This window comes from Terrapene carolina, unplaced genomic scaffold (assembly GCF_002925995.2).
Source record: "Terrapene carolina triunguis isolate 2854851 unplaced genomic scaffold, T_m_triunguis-2.0 Scaffold66, whole genome shotgun sequence".
In the NCBI taxonomy this organism is placed as follows: Eukaryota; Metazoa; Chordata; order Testudines; family Emydidae; genus Terrapene; species Terrapene triunguis.
The window spans coordinates 36,659,523-36,677,910 of record NW_020664417.1 but is presented as its reverse complement, the minus strand read 5'-3'; the positions used below and the strand labels follow the sequence as shown (position 1 = coordinate 36,677,910).

General features: G+C 41.5%; 1 protein-coding gene across 1 annotated transcript in view; it reads left to right on the top strand.

Annotated features, from left to right (window-relative positions):
- Positions 1-8,686, top strand: part of FBXO8 (F-box protein 8) — a 28,882-nt gene extending 20,196 nt beyond the window's left edge. The window contains exons 4-6 of the mRNA XM_024194736.3: positions 5,699-5,817; positions 6,957-7,153; positions 8,048-8,686. Of these exons, the coding sequence (XP_024050504.1) occupies positions 5,699-5,817; positions 6,957-7,153; positions 8,048-8,235 (504 nt within the window). The 3' untranslated portion in view covers positions 8,236-8,686. The remainder of the gene's footprint in view (positions 1-5,698; positions 5,818-6,956; positions 7,154-8,047) is intronic.
- The last annotated feature ends 9,702 nt before the right edge of the window (positions 8,687-18,388 follow it).

The window sequence follows — 18,388 nt, the reverse complement described above, 5'->3', positions numbered from 1 at the left end:
GTCTAGAGTGCTGAACCACATTAGAAAGTCTACATTCAAGAGATGTCAAGCCAAAAAGCTCTGAATCTAAGAAATTGCAAGTTCTGGAAGCTGTGTAACTTTTAATTTTTTAGGCTAAAAATAATCCATAACATACATATGTATTAATCACTTTTTATCTGTAGATCTCAAAGCATTTTATAAATAGGTCAATATTATTCCCATTTTACATATAGGCAAACTTAGTCACAAAGAGGGGATGTGACTGGCCCAAGGTCACTCAGCAAGCCAGTGACAGAGCTGGGAATAGAACCCAGGTCTTATGAGTCCCACTTTAGTACCTTACCTTCTCTGCCTCCCATGTTGAATGACTGTGTTTTAAAGCATGTGCACAAGGAGGCAGAGTTCAAATTGAATGTTCAACATTATCTCCGCATTTCTTGACTCCTGAGTGATTGGTTTCTCAGCCTTAATATGCCCATATAAATATTCCATAGTAATGTGGACACATTATGCCTTTTTATATGTTTAATGGAATATGTTTTAGTACATAAACAGTAATGTATTAAGCTTAACGTTTAACCAGGAGACTAGACTAGTGCTTGGAAATTCCAGTCAGGGAGAAACCCCACTGTGCTAGGCACTGTACACAAGGCCCTAAAGAGCTTACAATCTAAGCAGTTGAGCTTACTTTACTGTTGAAACTTTAACCGCTCTATTTTCTAACTTTTAAAAAAAAATTAACTGCACCTTAAAGTTTTAAGATGGTGTTGCATTTGAAATCTTTTTCTTAAATAAATAAATAAAGTGAAAAAGGGAAAATACCTGAATTTACTATTTCCATTTTCCCAGTTAGGCTTTCAAATATACAGCATACTGAGGTGAATTGTATGGGGGTGGCATGAGTGTCCCCATTTGACTTCAGTGGGAGTTGAGAATGCTTGGCACTGTGAAGGAGGCATGCCGAGCTTAGTAGAATCAGGCCTATCATTTAGCTGAAGATAACTCCTTCTTGCAAAAACCTAACTCAGCAGTCACACTGCAATTGTTTATTTTATACTGGCTGTATCTTTGCTATAGTGCAGTAGAATAATACTTAATATGTATATAGTATTCAGCCGTAGATTCCAAAGTGCTTTACAAAGGCAGATAAAACATCAGTTGGGGGTTGGTCCTGCTTTGACCAGGGGGTTGGACTAGATGACCTCCTGAGGTCCCTTCCAACCGTGATATTCTATGATCATTATCTCCTTTTGGCAGATGAAGCACACAGAGAGGAGGCAATTTGCCTAGCTTCACATAGTGAGCCAATGGCAGAACTGGGACTAGATCCCAGCTGTCCTGACTCCGTCTGGTATTCTCTGAGTTTTTGTAAAGTAAGAGATTACAATCTGCAGAATATTGCAGAGTACAGTAAAACTTGTGGAGAGAACATACTTTGTAGTTTTTGTTATGTGTATCAATGATGCATTTACAATCTATCCCATACTAATAGTGTTAGCAGCAGACTGAGAACAGCAGCCCCTGCTCCTACGTGAACTCTCTAATGAGTTCCAGCAGAGAGAATGTCCAGTGCTGTCACATATGGGAGTAGTTAATGAAAATGTGCTAAAAATCTTAGCAGATGCTCACTGTCCTGCTCAGTAGTGATTCTTTATTTCAATCATCTTTTTGTATTTTAAACGTATTTATCCAAAGCTAAGCAAATACACAAAACTCAGAACTATGTATGCCAAATGTTAAACTTTACCCAATTTTTGCATTAACCCTGATAAGAAAAGTATAGTTAGGGTGTGTTTTGGGGGGCGGACGGGGAGGGGGACGAGGGTGATTAAAGCCATTGGCAAAAATGTGTTTTACTGTCCCATACTCAGAACTGTCAATTAATTTTGTTCAAACTTTTTATTAAAAAAACCAAATCATCATCAGGCATAAGCATAGAAAATTTCAGCCCAAAAGGTGAATAGTTGCAGAAAGTTATGGGCATATAAAAAACAGAGCTGTTATAATGTAAACCACTTGCAACCTTAATTATCTATAATAGCTGCTACAAGATACCTACCATAATATATCTACAGGAAAGTACTGAGTTGTAAACAAACGATAAAAATAAAAGCTGTCCACACTGGCCCCTTTCCAGTAATCAAATTCTCTGCAACTGTGAGTGGCATCTCTAATAAATCCCTCCAATCTGATCTTCCCTTTCTCAAGACACATCCTTGGCAATGCATTCCGATAATCATCCAGATATGCTTCAAAGAGCACCTCAGCCCCCTGAGAACTGGTGTAATGCATCGGAATTAATTGGTAACATGAGAAAGGGGTGGCATGAACAACTAGTGACCATAAACTAGAACCTGTTGTGATAGTTACTTGCCTCCCTAGTCAAGCATAGCCCACAATGATGACTGTTAGTTGCATATACTTTAAATAGCCCTTCTTAAACTTAGGATTGCATCCTGGGCTATGCTGAGCTCATAAACAGCACAATGGGGAAGGAAGACACGGGTAGTTCTAAATCAGCTTTTCTAAGCCCCCAATCCTGAGGATAGTCAAAGGACAAAGCTGGCCACAGACACAATTTAGAGCAGCCATGAAACTGCTGTAAATCATGGCTGCTGGAAAGGTCTTCTAAGGACCATTCCACTCGACCATGATTGCCAGAGTATATTGTCCTTCACACACACACACACACACACACAGTGTGCCCCCACCAGCCTTAAACCACTCCTACACACACACACACACACACACACACACACAGTGTGCCCCCACCAGCCTTAAACCACTCCTACCCAAAAATTGGTGAGAAACAGGTCACAAAGCTCAATAGACTGGCTTTACTGCAGCCAAGGATTCCCCTTTGCTGGGGGAATCCTCAGATGCCTGCTTAAGACGGATCAGTGCAATGGGACTTTAAAGCGGATTATCTGACATTTAGTTTTAGCTTCCTTGTAGAATTATGCCCTTCAAATAGTGTACATTCATAGCTGAACATGCGTAATAAAGGTGATTTATTTTGTGGGGGAGGAAGGTGACGGAGATGCCATAAACATACAACAGTTTACACATTTAGAGAGCAGATTGTCCAGTGTCCTTACAAATAACCTTCACTCAATGTGAGCAAACAAAAAATGGGGAAAATCTTTAAAAAGAAACCATTTCAGTTTGGTTCAAAGTATGTGTTGTTTGGGGAGAAATAACAGCAACTCAAAAGTGGCACTGTTATTGTGTTGGAATGAATATACAATCACACCTTGTGTGTGTGAAAAAGAGGAAAAGGAAATGAGTGAGGAGATGGCATTGACAGAAGAAGATACAATAAAAGGAAGCAGAGCTAGGGTGGGTTGAGGATGTCAAATGAGGAGCTGATAGCTTGTACAATGAGTACCAACAACACACTGTTGGTCATAAAGAGCCTTATATAGCACAGAAATGTTTTGCAGCATCTCCCAGCTCTGGGAGAACAAGTTCAGATTGTCTCTATAGAACAGGTGACTTTTTTTCATTGTGAAAGTAGATGGTAAATCCATTTCTGTTCAGATTGTCCAATGTCTCCCTCTTTTAGTAACACTGTAGTAAGAGGAGTAAGTGCTGTGAGGACACAGCTTGTTTAAAAATAGGATATTCCTCAAGGCCCCAGTTCACCTGAACACTTTAAGCACATGCTTATAGTTAAGCACGTACTTTAGTGTTTTGCTGAATCAGGATGCAAGATTAAGGAGGCAGAGTTAAACAGAAGATGTAATGACATATTGTAGTGTTGCTGTTTTGGTTTTTGTCATATTTAAGCAATTGTCAAAATCCTGAGGCATCAGTGAGCAATTGTTTAATCATTTTGATAATCCATTTTAGTTTCCCATTTAAGCCTTGATTCAGAAAAGCACTTAAGCATGGGTTTAAGGCCATTCCTATTCGGAAAAGCCCAGATAAATCCCAATTAGGTCAATGGGTATTAAGCACATACGTAAGTTCATACTTTAATTTAAACACATGCTTAAGTGCTGCCCTGAATACGGATGCTTACCTGAATCAGGCCCTAAAGTTGCCTAGATTCCTTGTTCCTAACAGAAAATTGTTTGCATATATTTAATTTGTTGCATATATTTAAAACATTGTTTTGATTATAACCAAAGAACTATGTTACTTCAAGTAACATTTTCCACAAATATAAAAACAAATTATGAACCAGTAAAAAAAAAATAAAATAAAAAAGGCTAAATAGCATATTATGTTTGTTGTATATGTGCGTGCTAGTCTTTCACCTGTGTTTTAGGTCTCTGAAGTGAAGTCCCTGGTCATCATCTCAAGGTTTATTTTCTAGTTTGCTTGACATGGTTCAGCTTTTCTGTCTTACTTAACTGTCTCACTTTTTATAAAATAATGTTCCAGATTAAAAGCTCAGTCGTACACTCCTTATTTATGCAGAACTTCAATTGTCATCATTGGGAAGGTTGTTTATAAACAAAGTGCTAGGTTGCCCCCACTGTGTCTTTATAGATATAATTTAAACCAAAAGGGGAAATTTGCAATTGTAAAGTACCTGGAATCGGAAGATTTATAATGAAAAAAAATTGTAAGGGTTATCTTATTTGGTGATTTAGGGAGTTGCACTGATACACTGATGTCTAAAGCAAATTAGGAGAATGCATTAGATTGCACATTTGTACCTATTTCAGCATTATACTATCACGGTAGTGATGCCATATTTACTGCTGAAGACGCAATTTGAGTTTAAGCCCCTTCCCAAAAAAGTTACGCTCTGAGTTTAAATTTGTCATGGCTGTTCTCCTTTTTTCTCCTTTTCCCCACCCCTCCCCAAAATTTTTGGTTAAAATCCAGTAAGCTGCTTTTGAATTATAAGACCATGACAAAAGTAGTTTTCATGCTTTGAGATATCTAAATTCAAGAAAAGCATCCAAAAAGATTTTAAATATTGTATTTACATGTTCAAATTTGGCATGTACATATTTCTCAGTGAGAAGTGTGTGCTTGGCAAAGTGTGAAAAAATGGTTGTAATGTAGAAGTAATAAATAAGTGAATAGAGGTATATGTTCATTCTGTCACTTTCTAAACTTTTTTTTTTTTTAAATTAGGGAGAGGCAGAGTGCTGTTGGATTTTTTTATACATATATACTGTACGTATATGTGTGTGTATCTGGATCTGCAATTTGAATAAACACACATTTATTTGAGTTATTATACATTTAATTAAATGTATATAGTGCATTTATTTGAATGTGAACCCATACACATGGAAGAACATTGAAATCAATGCTTTAAATAAAAAGAAATTAAAGGCAAAAAGCACATTATGGCCAAGATTTTTATATGCACCATAGTTAGGAAATTATAAATTATGGTCCCTACAACAAACATAATTTAATCACCATGTATATACATATGATGACAGAAAAATAGTAAGAGAAAATACAACAGAGCCAAATTATGCTTGCTGTGGGATATGTAATTTTGAATTTCCTACTGTTAGTACATGTAAAATTTCAACCATAATGTTGCATTAATCTTATTTGCATTTGATTTATATTAATTTTAGATTGTATTGTGCATGTTGAAATGCCATTTAGAGGATGAAGGAGGGATTATGCTAAAACATTAGCAGGCTTATGTTCCAATATTACTCATTACAATATTTTCCCATAAAAGATTTGTTAAGACCAATCTTATTTATATACAAATGTCCTTTTTTTGTCTCAGGGAGTTAACTACTTTATGTCCAAGGGTATACTGGATGATTCACCAAAGGAAATAGCTAAGTTTATATTTTGTACAAGAACACTAAATTGGAAGAAACTGAGGATCTATCTTGATGAAAGGTAATTTGAATCTGTAATGAGGGGAAAATGCTATATTCATTTTCAGTCTGTAACACCTTTCTGTAATCACTCTTCTTACGTGTACTAATCTAATGAAAAATAATCTTAATTAGAAAAATTTGAAGTAAAGAGCAAACACGGAGATTCAGCTAAAATATATTATTCCTAAAGCAGAACATTTACTCAGTTCTAGCATGTGTGTATGCGCACCACTATATATAAGCATACTGTGTTTATCTAGTAAAGGTCAGCTAGTGTACTTATTTCCACATTTTCAGTTCCAAGCTTAAGTTATATTTGTAACTGGAATGTCACCTTACATAGGCGATCTTTGTGCTGTCTAGCATTGGAATGTTACTAATATTTTGCTGTGTATATTTTTTCCTGTTTCTTAAGAATGAGATTCACCTTTCTTCCCCAAAGAATGCGTAACCAGGCTTTAAGCAAGACACTATGTTTGGACTGGGATGTGGGAATTGTAGATGTGCAAAAGAGTAGACCATAGGCTGGAATTCTGGATACTGATGCTCCACAGCCCCTACTTGGGATGTTTCAGCCACTGGATCAGTACATTGTGGATCTCTTGCCTCTCCCCTGGCTTGCTTCCAGATTTCCCTTGCACGCCGAGCCCTTTTGATATTCAGGGGATAGATGGAGCATGTACTCCCATGGAAACTAAGTGTTGTGGAGGGCCTGTATGCCGGCCCTATGCACCATGAGTGAATATCACCTTAGTTGAGCCTGGTTTTAACAGAATGCTGCCTTAACTGCTTGTTAATGTACATAGGCCCTGAAAGGCATATTGTATATTTATTCCTTTTACTGTGGTTTCCTTAGCTTTGTCAGGTATTGTTGCAGCTTCAATTTCCTCTGTACTCTGTGTTTGTGCAAATTTAGAATATTGCTTTATTATAATTTCTCTCAAGTATTAGGCTGAACTGTACACTACTGTGGTAGCAGTCTGAGGAACGTGTTTCCTGTTCTTGTTTTATCAATGTTGGATTTTTCCTTCATTTTCTCATGACAGAAAATACCTATAATTCAGACTCTAAGAAATCTTCATTTTAATTTCTGAAACCTTGTTTAATGTTTAAACAGTAGAAAGGAAATTTCTCTATTTTTTTTTTTTTTTCAACCAGGAGAGATGTTTTGGATGACCTTGTGACACTGCACAACTTCAGAAATCAGTTCTTGCCAAATGCACTGAGAGAGTTTTTCAAACACATTCATGCCCCTGAGGAGCGTGGGGAGTATCTTGAGACTCTTATAACAAAGTTCTCACACAGATTCTGTGCTTGTAATCCTGATTTGATGAGAGAGCTTGGCCTTAGCCCTGGTAAGAAGAGAGGACTTCTATGCAGTGAATCAGTCTATATTTATCTACATATACTTTGGAAAATGTTACTTTTCATAGTGGGTTTAAATCAGAGTCTAATTAAATTTTTCTAAAAGTAGAAAGATTAGTCTTGGGAGAGGGTCAGGTCTGCGCATATTGTACACAATAAGCATACAAACTCCTCCCTGTCAGGAGCTACAGTAATACAGACAATAGTAATTTAAAAAAAAAAAAAAAAAACTTTTGACTTACTGATTTTCCTCTTGTACGTACCTGATAGGCAAACAACTTCCATGTACAAAAAGTGATTTTAAAAAATTGTTGTGTTGCATCTTTTCCCTTCTCCCTTGTCTGCCATTTATCTCTGTGGTCTCTATAGGTTCTGATCCTGTAAAGACTTGCACATAAGCTTAACTTTACACCCTGTGAATAATAATAAGCAAATAGGGTGAATTCCTGGCCTCATTGAAGTCAATGGGTATTTTGCCATTGACTTCAATGGGGACAGGATTTTACCCAGTGAGACTGCTCACATACTTAGTGTTTAGAATGTGCATAGCATTTGCAGGATCAGGGCCTTAAAGTGAAATCTCTTCAGGGCAGGGATCTGTCTATCTTCATGTCTGTAAAGAATTTTGCACACTTTGGATACTGTATAAATATGAATACATTCATTGGTGTTTATTTAGCACTGCATTATCATTATAACTTTTTAATAAGAATAAATTGTTTTCAATGAGCTACTCATGTGAGTAAAGTTACTCGTGCATATTTATTCAAGGAAGCCCTTAAGATTGTAAGATCCTTGAGCAGGATCATTTTAGTTTTCTGTAAAGTGCCATCCATACTTATGGTTCTGTAAACAGTAACTTCATAATGTTCTCTTTTCTTTAGATGCAGTTTATGTACTATGCTACTCTTTGATTCTGCTTTCCATTGATCTTACCAGCCCTCATGTGAAGAACAAAATGTCAAAGAGAGAATTTATCCGAAACACACGACGTGCTGCTCAGAACATTAGTGAAGATTTTGTAGGGCACCTTTATGACAACATCTACCTTATTGGCCATGTGGCTGCCTAAAAGCACAATTTGCTAGGACTAAGAATTTGTAGTTTACAAAAACTAAAGCTACCCAAGGAGTTAATTATTTTGTAGATATGGGGGTTATATTAGTGCTGGTCATTCTAACCTCTGTATACAATCACAATGTGTGTTGTATGTACTACCTTTTTTAGCAATTTACCATGGGAACCGAAGGATTTTGCAGAATTTTTTCTTAATTTTGTTTATGTTTTGCACAAAGCAGTGCCATTAGTCTGACACAGCCATTTATGAATGTTAAACTGACATTACAATCTAAAGCTGACAAGATGGTGGATTTGTGCATTAGATTTGCTTGAAAACTTTAACCAGTTCCATTCTTTTTTAAATACCATGTAATGTGTACATATTTAACTAAAGAGATTTATAACCATAATTATTTTATTGTAAAATATTTTAACTAAAGTTTTTCCTTTTCCTCTCTTAAAAATAGTCTTGTATTTCTTCCTTTTACATTGCAAACTTTGCTCTTATTTTCATGATGTTGATTTTCTCAGATACCTGAGTTAAAGAGAAATGCTAGCCATGACACTCCATCAGTGTTTGTTCGAGGACACACCAAACATTTGTGGAGTGTTTAAACTATCATTTACTATTGCATTGGCTAACTTAAATTAATTGGCAGTCAGTTATTAACTCAAGTTAAAATGGGACCACAAACTCTGTTAGACAAATCCTGAAGACCTGTCTACATGAGGTATAGACTAGAAAAATTGACTTTTTAAAATTCAAGTTTGAAAGCAGCCTTAACACATAGCATAGATGCAGTTACAATTGTGTTAGCTCATTGTGTGATAAGGTTGGGCATGTCAAGACTAGCACATGATGGAGGTTAAGTAACATGTTGTTGCTAACCTTAACCTTACCTCGACCAGTTTTCCAATCTAGATATTCCATTGATGGAGAATTTGGGATAAACACAGCCAATGAACACAATTTGGAAGTTGTTAAATTGTGCCTATATGAGGTGATATATTAGAGTAATAGATTTCAAGGTCAGAAGGGACCATTATAATAGTCTAGTCTGACCTCCTGCACAACGCAGGCCACAGAATCTCACCCACCCACTCCTGTAATAAACCCCTAACCTATGTCTAAGCTATTGAAGTCCTCAAATCATGGTTTAAAGACTTCAAGGTGCAGAGAATCCTCCAGCAAGTGACCCATGCCCCACGCTGCAGAGGAAGGCGAAAAACCCCCAGGGCCTCTGCCAATCTGCCCTGGAGGAAAATTCCTTCCTGACCCCAAATATGGCGATCAGCTAAACCCTGAGCATGTGGGCAAGACTCACCAGCCAGACACCCAGGAAAGAATTCTCTGTAGTAACTCAGATCCCACCCCATCTAATATCCCATCACAGGCCATTGGGCATATTTACCGCTAATAGCCTAATTTTGGCAATTAATTGATCTTTGACTATCCCATCATACCATCCCCTTATCAAGCTTAGTCTTGAAGCCAGATGTCTTTTGCCCCCACTGCTCCCCTTGGAAAGCTGTTCCAGAACTTCACTCCTCTGATGGTTAGAAACCTTTATCTAATTTCAAGTCTAAACTTCCTGATGGCCAGTTTATATCCATTTGTTCTTGTGTCCACACTGGTACTGAGCTTAAACAATTCCTATCCCTCCCTGGTATTTATCCCTCTGATATATTTATAGAGAGCATTCATATTAGCTAACTCAGTTTCTAAAAGCACCTTTTTCCTAGTCTAGTGGTCATGTATGCGGGTTCTAATTGGTTCTGGACTCAGGAATATAGTTTCAATTATGTACTACCTTACAATTTAAAGGGTACTTTTAGCTTTGCAGCTTCCATTACAATGAATGGGGAACTGTATGGCTGTTAGCCAAGTAACTCTCAATACTGCATTTCTCTTTATTATGCATGAGATTTACTTGTTCCTTAATTTTCTTTCTGGATGATGTGTATTTAGATATGTGTATAGTCACATCACTGCAGTATCTGTCTGTGTTAGTCATTTAATGAATTTATCCTGGGGTCCCCTGTGAGATCTGTAAGTATTTTTATTTCCATTTTACAGATGAGGTCACACAGGAAGCCCATGATAGAGCTAGGAATTGAATTCAGATTTCCTGAGGTCTAGTCAACTGCCTTAACCACAGTGCCACTTAAAGATAGTTCTGCCATTGGTGAATGCAGTATTTAGTGCCTATAGTATTTCCAATATCTCTCATCCACATACAAAAATGCACCCAGATATTGCGGGTGTGGTTCAAGTACAGTACCTCAAAACAGGTCTTCACTTCAGCTGTACTTATGCATCCTACACCAGAGAGGACAAGACACACTGGTATTGCAGATGGTCTTTCCACCTGAGTTCTACAGTACTGCTCTATTCTACACATGACTACTTTTCTCTATATGCCAGGTCCATTAGCACATCCTCTTTCAGAAGACCTAAGAGCAGATGCAGCAATGACAGGTTAATCTCAACTCTACTAAGAAACCTCACAAAGAGGGAGTACATGCTGAATTGAATTAAATTTTTTATTTTATTGTGCAGAATAAGAGCTTTTACAGTTACTTTTTAGTTATAAAAATCATAACATTGAACACGGCTGTAGCTACTGGTCTTGTAAGAAACTAAAACAATTTAGAAAACATTAACACCCTAACCTTTACAAACCTGCAGGGAGTATAAACACACACATGCTCTTTAAAGTGGCCTTTGGTCAGAGATGCAGAGAGGAAGTTCCTAGGCATTATTTCCCAGATGTTAGGCACTTGAAAGAGAAAATAGGAGGAACAGCAGTGAATTTTGAAGTTACAGATAACTTCATCAGGCAAAGCTTTCTTCCCACCACCACAAATAAATTGTAGGGCCTGATTCTCCACTCACTGGTAACACTTCTGCTGTCAATGGAATTGCTCCTGATTCACACAGAGAAGAGAATTTGTGTCTAAATCTCTTGATTTACACTTGTCTTACATTCCAGCTTCCTTGCCCGAGTAAAATTGCTATCTCAGGTATTACTGGGAGTAACAGGCTGGGCAGAAGAGATCGTCTCTCTGTGGATTCTGTTGGCCCTTCAAAAGCCTGGAGTACTTCGCCCACATACTGCTTGTGAAAGTAATCCTGAGGGCTGCAGTTGAATGGGGATGTTATGCTCATACAAAGCACACGGGATCTTTATAGAGGAAGGTAAATACACACAGCGTTTATTGAGAATACCACAGTTAGCATATGCTTTTTAGACACACACACACAGAGTCCTGCAGTGATGTTTATAGTTACCAGTCCAGACTCTGGATCAATCTAGTGGCCAGCCAGATTGGTCACAGAGGGGAGCGGGGTTCTATCGGTCGCGATCCGATGCTCCTGGAGTGTGGCAAGACGAACCCAAAGTCCTATGGCAAAGCACCCTGTTCTTATAGGTTTTCTTCTCTGTTGAAGCCTATGGATTTTGCTGTGTCACTTTGTGACCGGTTACTTCTTAATTGGTGTAAGCATTCCAATACACCTCCAAGAGGGTCATCCTGTCCTTTGTTCCGATTTAATCAATTGTCTTTAGGGGTGCCAGCCTTTACCTCAGGGTCGTCAATCTGCCCTTCATTATGGATGCGTGTTGATGATTCTTTGATGTCCTTTAAGTTTCTTCACTCCTTCTTCCTTGACTCTGGCTATAACAATGGCCTTCACACCTTATCTTTTTCTAATGCATACATTCCTCATTCACACAAACAGACTGAGAATACAAACAGTAGTATTTTATACTGAGCAAAAGGGCATTGCAAATTAAACCTTGCTAAGTTTTACAATCAATAACCAAGACAATTTACATTGAGACCCGGGCCTTCAATGTTCCTCTAATCTACTTATCATAGACACAATAGAGAATCCTGTCTCTTACTTCCTAATTTGTAATACATATAGGAAACCATAGTAGCTTTATAACTTATTCTAAAACAAAAGGATGACCATAATTAGTCATAAGGATTGTTTTGGTCTGTCATTCCTTTCTGCTATTCAAAAAGGGTGGCTGACAAGATGAAATCAAATCATACATTAATTCTCATAGTACATTGTAAAATCCAGCTCCTACAGGGAGAGGGGTGAGAATATGTCCTATCTGCTCTCTGCCATCATACCTCCCCCGCAAGCTGTGTGAGGACACAGTCCCTCATAATGCAGTGTTCCATAGGCAGGACAGAAGCAACTGTCCCTTTTTTTCACCCACTCCCAGTGCACTCCTAACTGTGTCTCTTTACTATCTCTCCCTCCCTCCCCCAATCCTCAGAGGATGTTTCACCTCTCCACTCCAGTAACTTTCCTACACACTTAATTTAACATTGTGTGGGGGTCAATGATGAAATTCTATCCATGGACTACTGGGAGTTGGTGCACAGGTGTAGCATAAAGGCTCAAGTAGCCAATCAGAATGTGACTATAGATAAACTAACGTTTTCAAAAATGGCCACAGTTCTTGGGTGTCAGCTTCTTCATATCTGACTTGAAATAGCTTGGGCCTGATTTTCAAAGGGCCTGAGCATGCACAGCTCCCATTGACTTTGGCTGGAATTTTGGGTTCTGACTGCCTCTGAAAATCAAGCCCTCCAACTTTGAACACCCAAAAACAGAGACACTGAGAATTAGAATATGTCTTTGCTGCACAGTAGCCCGGGTGATCAGCACCTGGGTGTAAGCAGCCACATTGCAAAGACCTACTCAAGTTATGGTGGCCTGGATGCAAAAAAAGAAATTAGACACCTAGGCCTGGTCTACACTATGAGTTTAGTTCGAATTTAGCAGTGTTAAATCAAATTACCCCTTCACCCATCCACACCACGAAGCCATTTACTTCGACATAAAGGGCTCTTAAAATCGATTTCTGTACTCCTCCTCGACGAGGGGAGTAGCACCGAAATCGATATTGCCATTTTGAATTAGGGTTAGTGTGGCCGCAATCCGACAGTATTGGCCTCCGGGAGCTATCCCACAGTGCACCATTGTGACCGCTCTGGACAGCAATCTGAACTCGGTTGCACTGGCCAGGTAAACAGGAAAAGCCCCGCAAACTTTTGAATTTCATTTCCTGTTTGCCCAGTGTGGAGAGCACAGGTGACCACGCAGAGCTCATCAGCACAGGTAACCATGCAGTCCGAGAATCGGAAAAGGGCACCAGAAGGGACTGTACGGGAGGTACTGGATCTGATCTCTATATGGGGAGAGGATTCCGTGCTAGCAGAACTACATTCCAAAAGACGAAATGCCAAAACATTTGAAAAAATCTCCAAGGGCATGATGGAGAAAGGCCACAATAGGGACTCAGATCAGTGCCGCGTGAAAGTTAAGGAGCTCAGACAAGCCTACCAGAAAACCAAAGAAACAAACGGAAGGTCCGGGGCAGAGCCGCAGACATGCCACTTCTATGCTGAGCTGCATGCAATTCTAGGAGGGGCCGCCACCACTACCCCACCCCTGACCGTGGAGTCCGAGGAGGGGATAATCTCAGCCATGCCTGAGGATTCTGCGGATGGGGAAGATGAGGACGACGACGACGAGCTTGTGGAAAACACACAGAACTCCGTTCTCCCCAACAGCCAGGATCTTTTTCTCAGCCTGACTGAAGTACCCTCCCAACCCTCCCAGGGGGTTATCTCAGACCATGAAGGGACCTCTGGTGAGTTACCTTTGTAAATATAAAACATGGTTTAAAAGCAAGCTTTTTTTAATGATTAATTTGCCTTGAGGGCTTGGGATGCATTCGCGGCCAGTACAGCTACTGGAAAAGTCTGTTAACGTGTCTGGGGATGGAGCGGAAATCCTCCAGGGACATCTCCATGAAGCTCTCCTGGAGGTACTCCAAAAGCCTTTCCAGAAGGTTTGTGGGCAGTGCAGCCTTATTCCGTCCTCCAGGGTAGGACACTTGACCACGCCATGCTAGTACCAAGTAATCTGGTATCATTGCATGACAAAGCCTGGCAGCGTATGGTCCCGGTGTTTGCTGGCATTCAAGCAACATCCATTCTTTATCTCACTGTGTTATCCTCAGGAGAGTGATATCGTTCATGGTAACCTGGTTGAAATACGGGAATTTAATTAAGGGGACAGAGGTGGCCTTTCCTACTGGGCTGTTTGCCTGTGGCTGAAAATAAATCCTTCCCTGCAGCTAGCCAAGTGGGACGGGGGGATTGGCGCTGAGCTTTTCGCATTTGGCTAGCAGGAATCTTCCCTGATACCAGCCACGCGGTGGGAGGAGGGGTAAAGTGATCAACCCAGAGAATTGGAGGGGGGGGGGTTAGTTTGGTTTCTGCTGCTGCACGTTAACAGGAAAACCACAGCACTCAATGGGCTTTGCATGGTATGTGGGAAAGGAGGGCGCTGCTTTTCTGAAGGCTGCAGAAGCTGAAAGACAATGGCTTACCATGGCCGCATGCAAGCCGAATTGTGTTGCCCGGACCTGCGTCTGTGATCTCTAACACCAAAGCCGCAGGCACTCAATATTAAGATGCAAAATGTGACCTTGTACTGAAATCACATGTGAATAGTGTTGTTCACCGTGAAAGAGTATAAGCATTGTTCTGTAAAATGTATCTTTTAAAATACTTCTCTCCCTTTTTTCCCTCCCTCCCACAGCTGCAAATTTTTCAAGCCTCCCTCCTCCGTCCCGAAGGCTATCTCAGATAAGGTGGCGGGAAAAAAGGACGCGAGACTAAATGTTTTCTGAAATCATGGAATCGACCCGCAATGAAAGAGCTCATCAGAATGAGTGGAAGGATGCAGTATCAAAGTACAGGAAAGATGCCAGTGAACGTGAGGACAGGAGGGACCAACGTGAGGACAGAAGGGACCAACGTGAGGAGAGGAGAGACGCTCGAGATGAGAGGTGGCGGGATGCAACGCTGCTGCTGCTGTGTGAGCAAACGGATATGCTCAGGCATCTGGTGGAGCTTCAGGAATGGCAGCAGGATCACAGAGTGCCACTGCAGCCCTTGTATAACTGCCCTCCCCCCTCACCATGTTCTATAGCCTCCTCACCCAGACGTGTAAGAACGCGGGGGGGGGGGAGGCTCCGTGCACACTCCCACTCCACCCCAGTGGACAGCCCAACCAAAAGGCTGTCATTATATTGAACTTTTTTAGTGGCCTTTTCCTTCCCTCCTATCCTCCTCCCAAACCCCACCCGGGCTACCTTGTCAGTTCTCTCCCTCTTTTTATAATCAATTAATAAAGAATAAATGATTTTTAAATGATAGTGACTTTATTTCCTTTGCAAGCAAGCTGGGATCGAAGGGGGAGGGTGGGTTGCTTACAGAGAACGAGTCAATCAAGGAGGCGGGTTTTCATCAAGGAGAAACAAACAGAACTTTCACACCATAGCCTGGCCAGTCAGAAACTGGTTTTCAAAGCTTCTCTGATGTGCAGCGCTTCCTGGTGTGCTCTTCTAATCGCCCTGGTGTCTGGCTGCGCATAATCAGCGGCCAGGCGATTTGCCTCAGCCTCCCACCCCACCATAAAGGCCTCCCCCTTACTCTCACAGAGATTGTGGAGCACACAGCAAGCAGCAATAACAATGGGAATATTGGTTTGTCTGAGGTCTGAGCGAGTCAGTAACGTGCACCAGCGACCCTTTAAATGTCCAACTGCACATTCTACCACCATTCTGCACTTGCTCAGCCTGTAGTTGAACAGCTCCTGACTACTGTCCAGGCTGCCTGTGTATGGCTTCATGGCATTGGCTGGGGTAGGCTGGGTCCTCAAGGATAACTATAGGCATTTCAACATCCCCAACGGTTATTTTCTGGTCTGGGAAGTAAATCCCTTGCTGCAGCCATTTAAACAGAGTAGTGTTCCTGAAGACACAAGCGTCATGAACCCTTCCTGGCCATCCCATGTTGATGTTGGTGAAACATCCCTTGTGATCCACCAGTGCTTGCAGCACCATTGAAAAGTACGCCTTGCGGTTTATGTACTGGCTGCCCTGGTGCTCCGGTGCCAAGATAGGGATATAGGTTCCATCTATTGCCCCACCACAGTTAGGGAATCCCATTGCAGCAAAGCCATCCACTATGACCTGCACATTTCCCAGAGTCACTACCTTTGGTAGCAGCAGCTTAGTGATTGCTTTGGCTACTTGCATCACAGCAGCCCCCACAGTAGATTTGCCCACTCCAAATTGATTCCCGACTGACCGGTAGCTGTCTGGCATTGCAAGCTTCCACAGGGCTATCGCCACTCGCTTCTCAACTGTGAGGGCTGCTCTCATCTTGGTATTCTGACGCTTCAGGGCAGGGGAAAGCAAGTCATAAAGTTCCATGGAAGTGCCCTTACGCATGCGAAAGTTTCGCAGCCACTGGGAATTGTCCCACACCTGCAACACTATGCGGTCCCACCAGTCTTTGCTTGTTTCCCGGGCCCAAAATCGGCGTTCCACGGCTAGAACCTGCCCCATTAACAGCATGATCGCCAAAGCGCCGGGGCCCGCGGTTTGAGAGAATTCTGTGTCCATGTACATGTCCTCATCATTCTCGTTGCCGCGCTGGAGTCACAGCCTCCTCCTCGCCTGGTTTTTCAGGTCCTGGTTCAGCATAAACTGCACGATAATGCGCGAGGTGTTTACAATGTTCATGACTGCTGTCTTGAGCTGAGCAGGCTCCATGCTATGGTATGGCGTCTGCACAGTTCACCCTGGAAAAAAGGTGCAAAACAGTTGTCTGCCGTTGCTTTCACGGATGGAGGGGTGAGGCTGTACCCAGAACCACCAGCGACAATGTTTTTTGCCCCATCAGGCATTGAGATCTCAACCCAGAATTCCAATGGGCGGGGAGACTGCGGGAACTATGGGATAGCTATGGGATAGCTACCCACAGTGCAACGCTCTGGAAGTCGACGCTAATCTTGGTACATGGACGCACACCGCCGAATTAATGTGCTTAGTGTGGCCGCATGCACTCGACTTTATACAATCTGTTGCCCAAAATCGAATTCTGTAAATTCGGAGTAATCCCGTAGTGTAGACATACCCCTAGAAAAATCACAGGAACACTGCAATCCACAAAGCCAGCACACAAGCACAGTGCCACCCAAACTTGCCCCTGGGAGATGCTGGTGAGAAGGGAGTATCCTACACCCTTCCCCACTCTGGGATGTAGGTGCCTAAGGCTTGGTCTACACTGGGGGGGGGAAGAGGGGATCGATCTAAGTTATGCAACTTCAGCTACATGAATAACGTAGCTGAAGTCAACGTACTTAGATCTACTTACCACGATGTCTTCATTGTGGTAAGTCGACTGCTGACACTCCCCCGTCGACTACTCCTATGCTTCTCGCTCCGGTGGAGTACCAGAGTCGATGGGAGAGCACTCGGCGGTCGATTTATCGCGTCTTCACTAGACGTGATGAATCGACCCCCGCTGGATCGATCGCTCCAGAAGTAAGTGTAGACATGCCCTGAGTCTGGGATGCAGGGAGATGTCTGTTGCTGCTAGTGATCCATGAACTGGGGAAAGATAGGTGTTCCACTGCCTGAGTCATGTTGGCCTGATCTGGTAGGCATGCTCAGAGGCTGCCTACTTTCATAAAACTGGGGAGGTGGAGGACTTCCCTTATAACCTTTACCCTAGTGGCTAGGGTACTCACACAGGATGTGAGAGCTCCCTGGGTCAAGTCCTCCTTCTGCCTAATGAAGCAAAGGGCTTTGAACAGGGATCTGCTACCTCTCAGGTGAGTGCCCTAACCACTGGGCTATAGAGTTATTTTAACTCTTTTTCTGGTCCAATTAATAATCACTCCGTTGTTTAAAAAGTGGAACAACTTCAACAGGAGAAACTGAAGGAGTCCCACATCAGAATATCCCATTGCCCAAAAGGTAGCACACTCATCTGAGAGGTGGCAGGCCTAGGACCAGATGCCTAGAGGTAGCAACATAGGCACTTTGGGAACTTTTATTGCAGAAACTTAAGCACTGAGTTTAAGCACCTACAGAGTTAGGTGGCAGCTGAATATGAGTTTTGTGGAATCCACCCTGTGTCTTCCCTGGTCCTGTGACTCCCCCATGAGTAGCACTAGGATTTCTGGGGCATATCCAATGGTTCTTTGTGATGCAGTAAGTCACTCTATAGTTCTTTCCCCATGAATTGTGGGAGAACTTATCTGTTTTTCTGGGTTT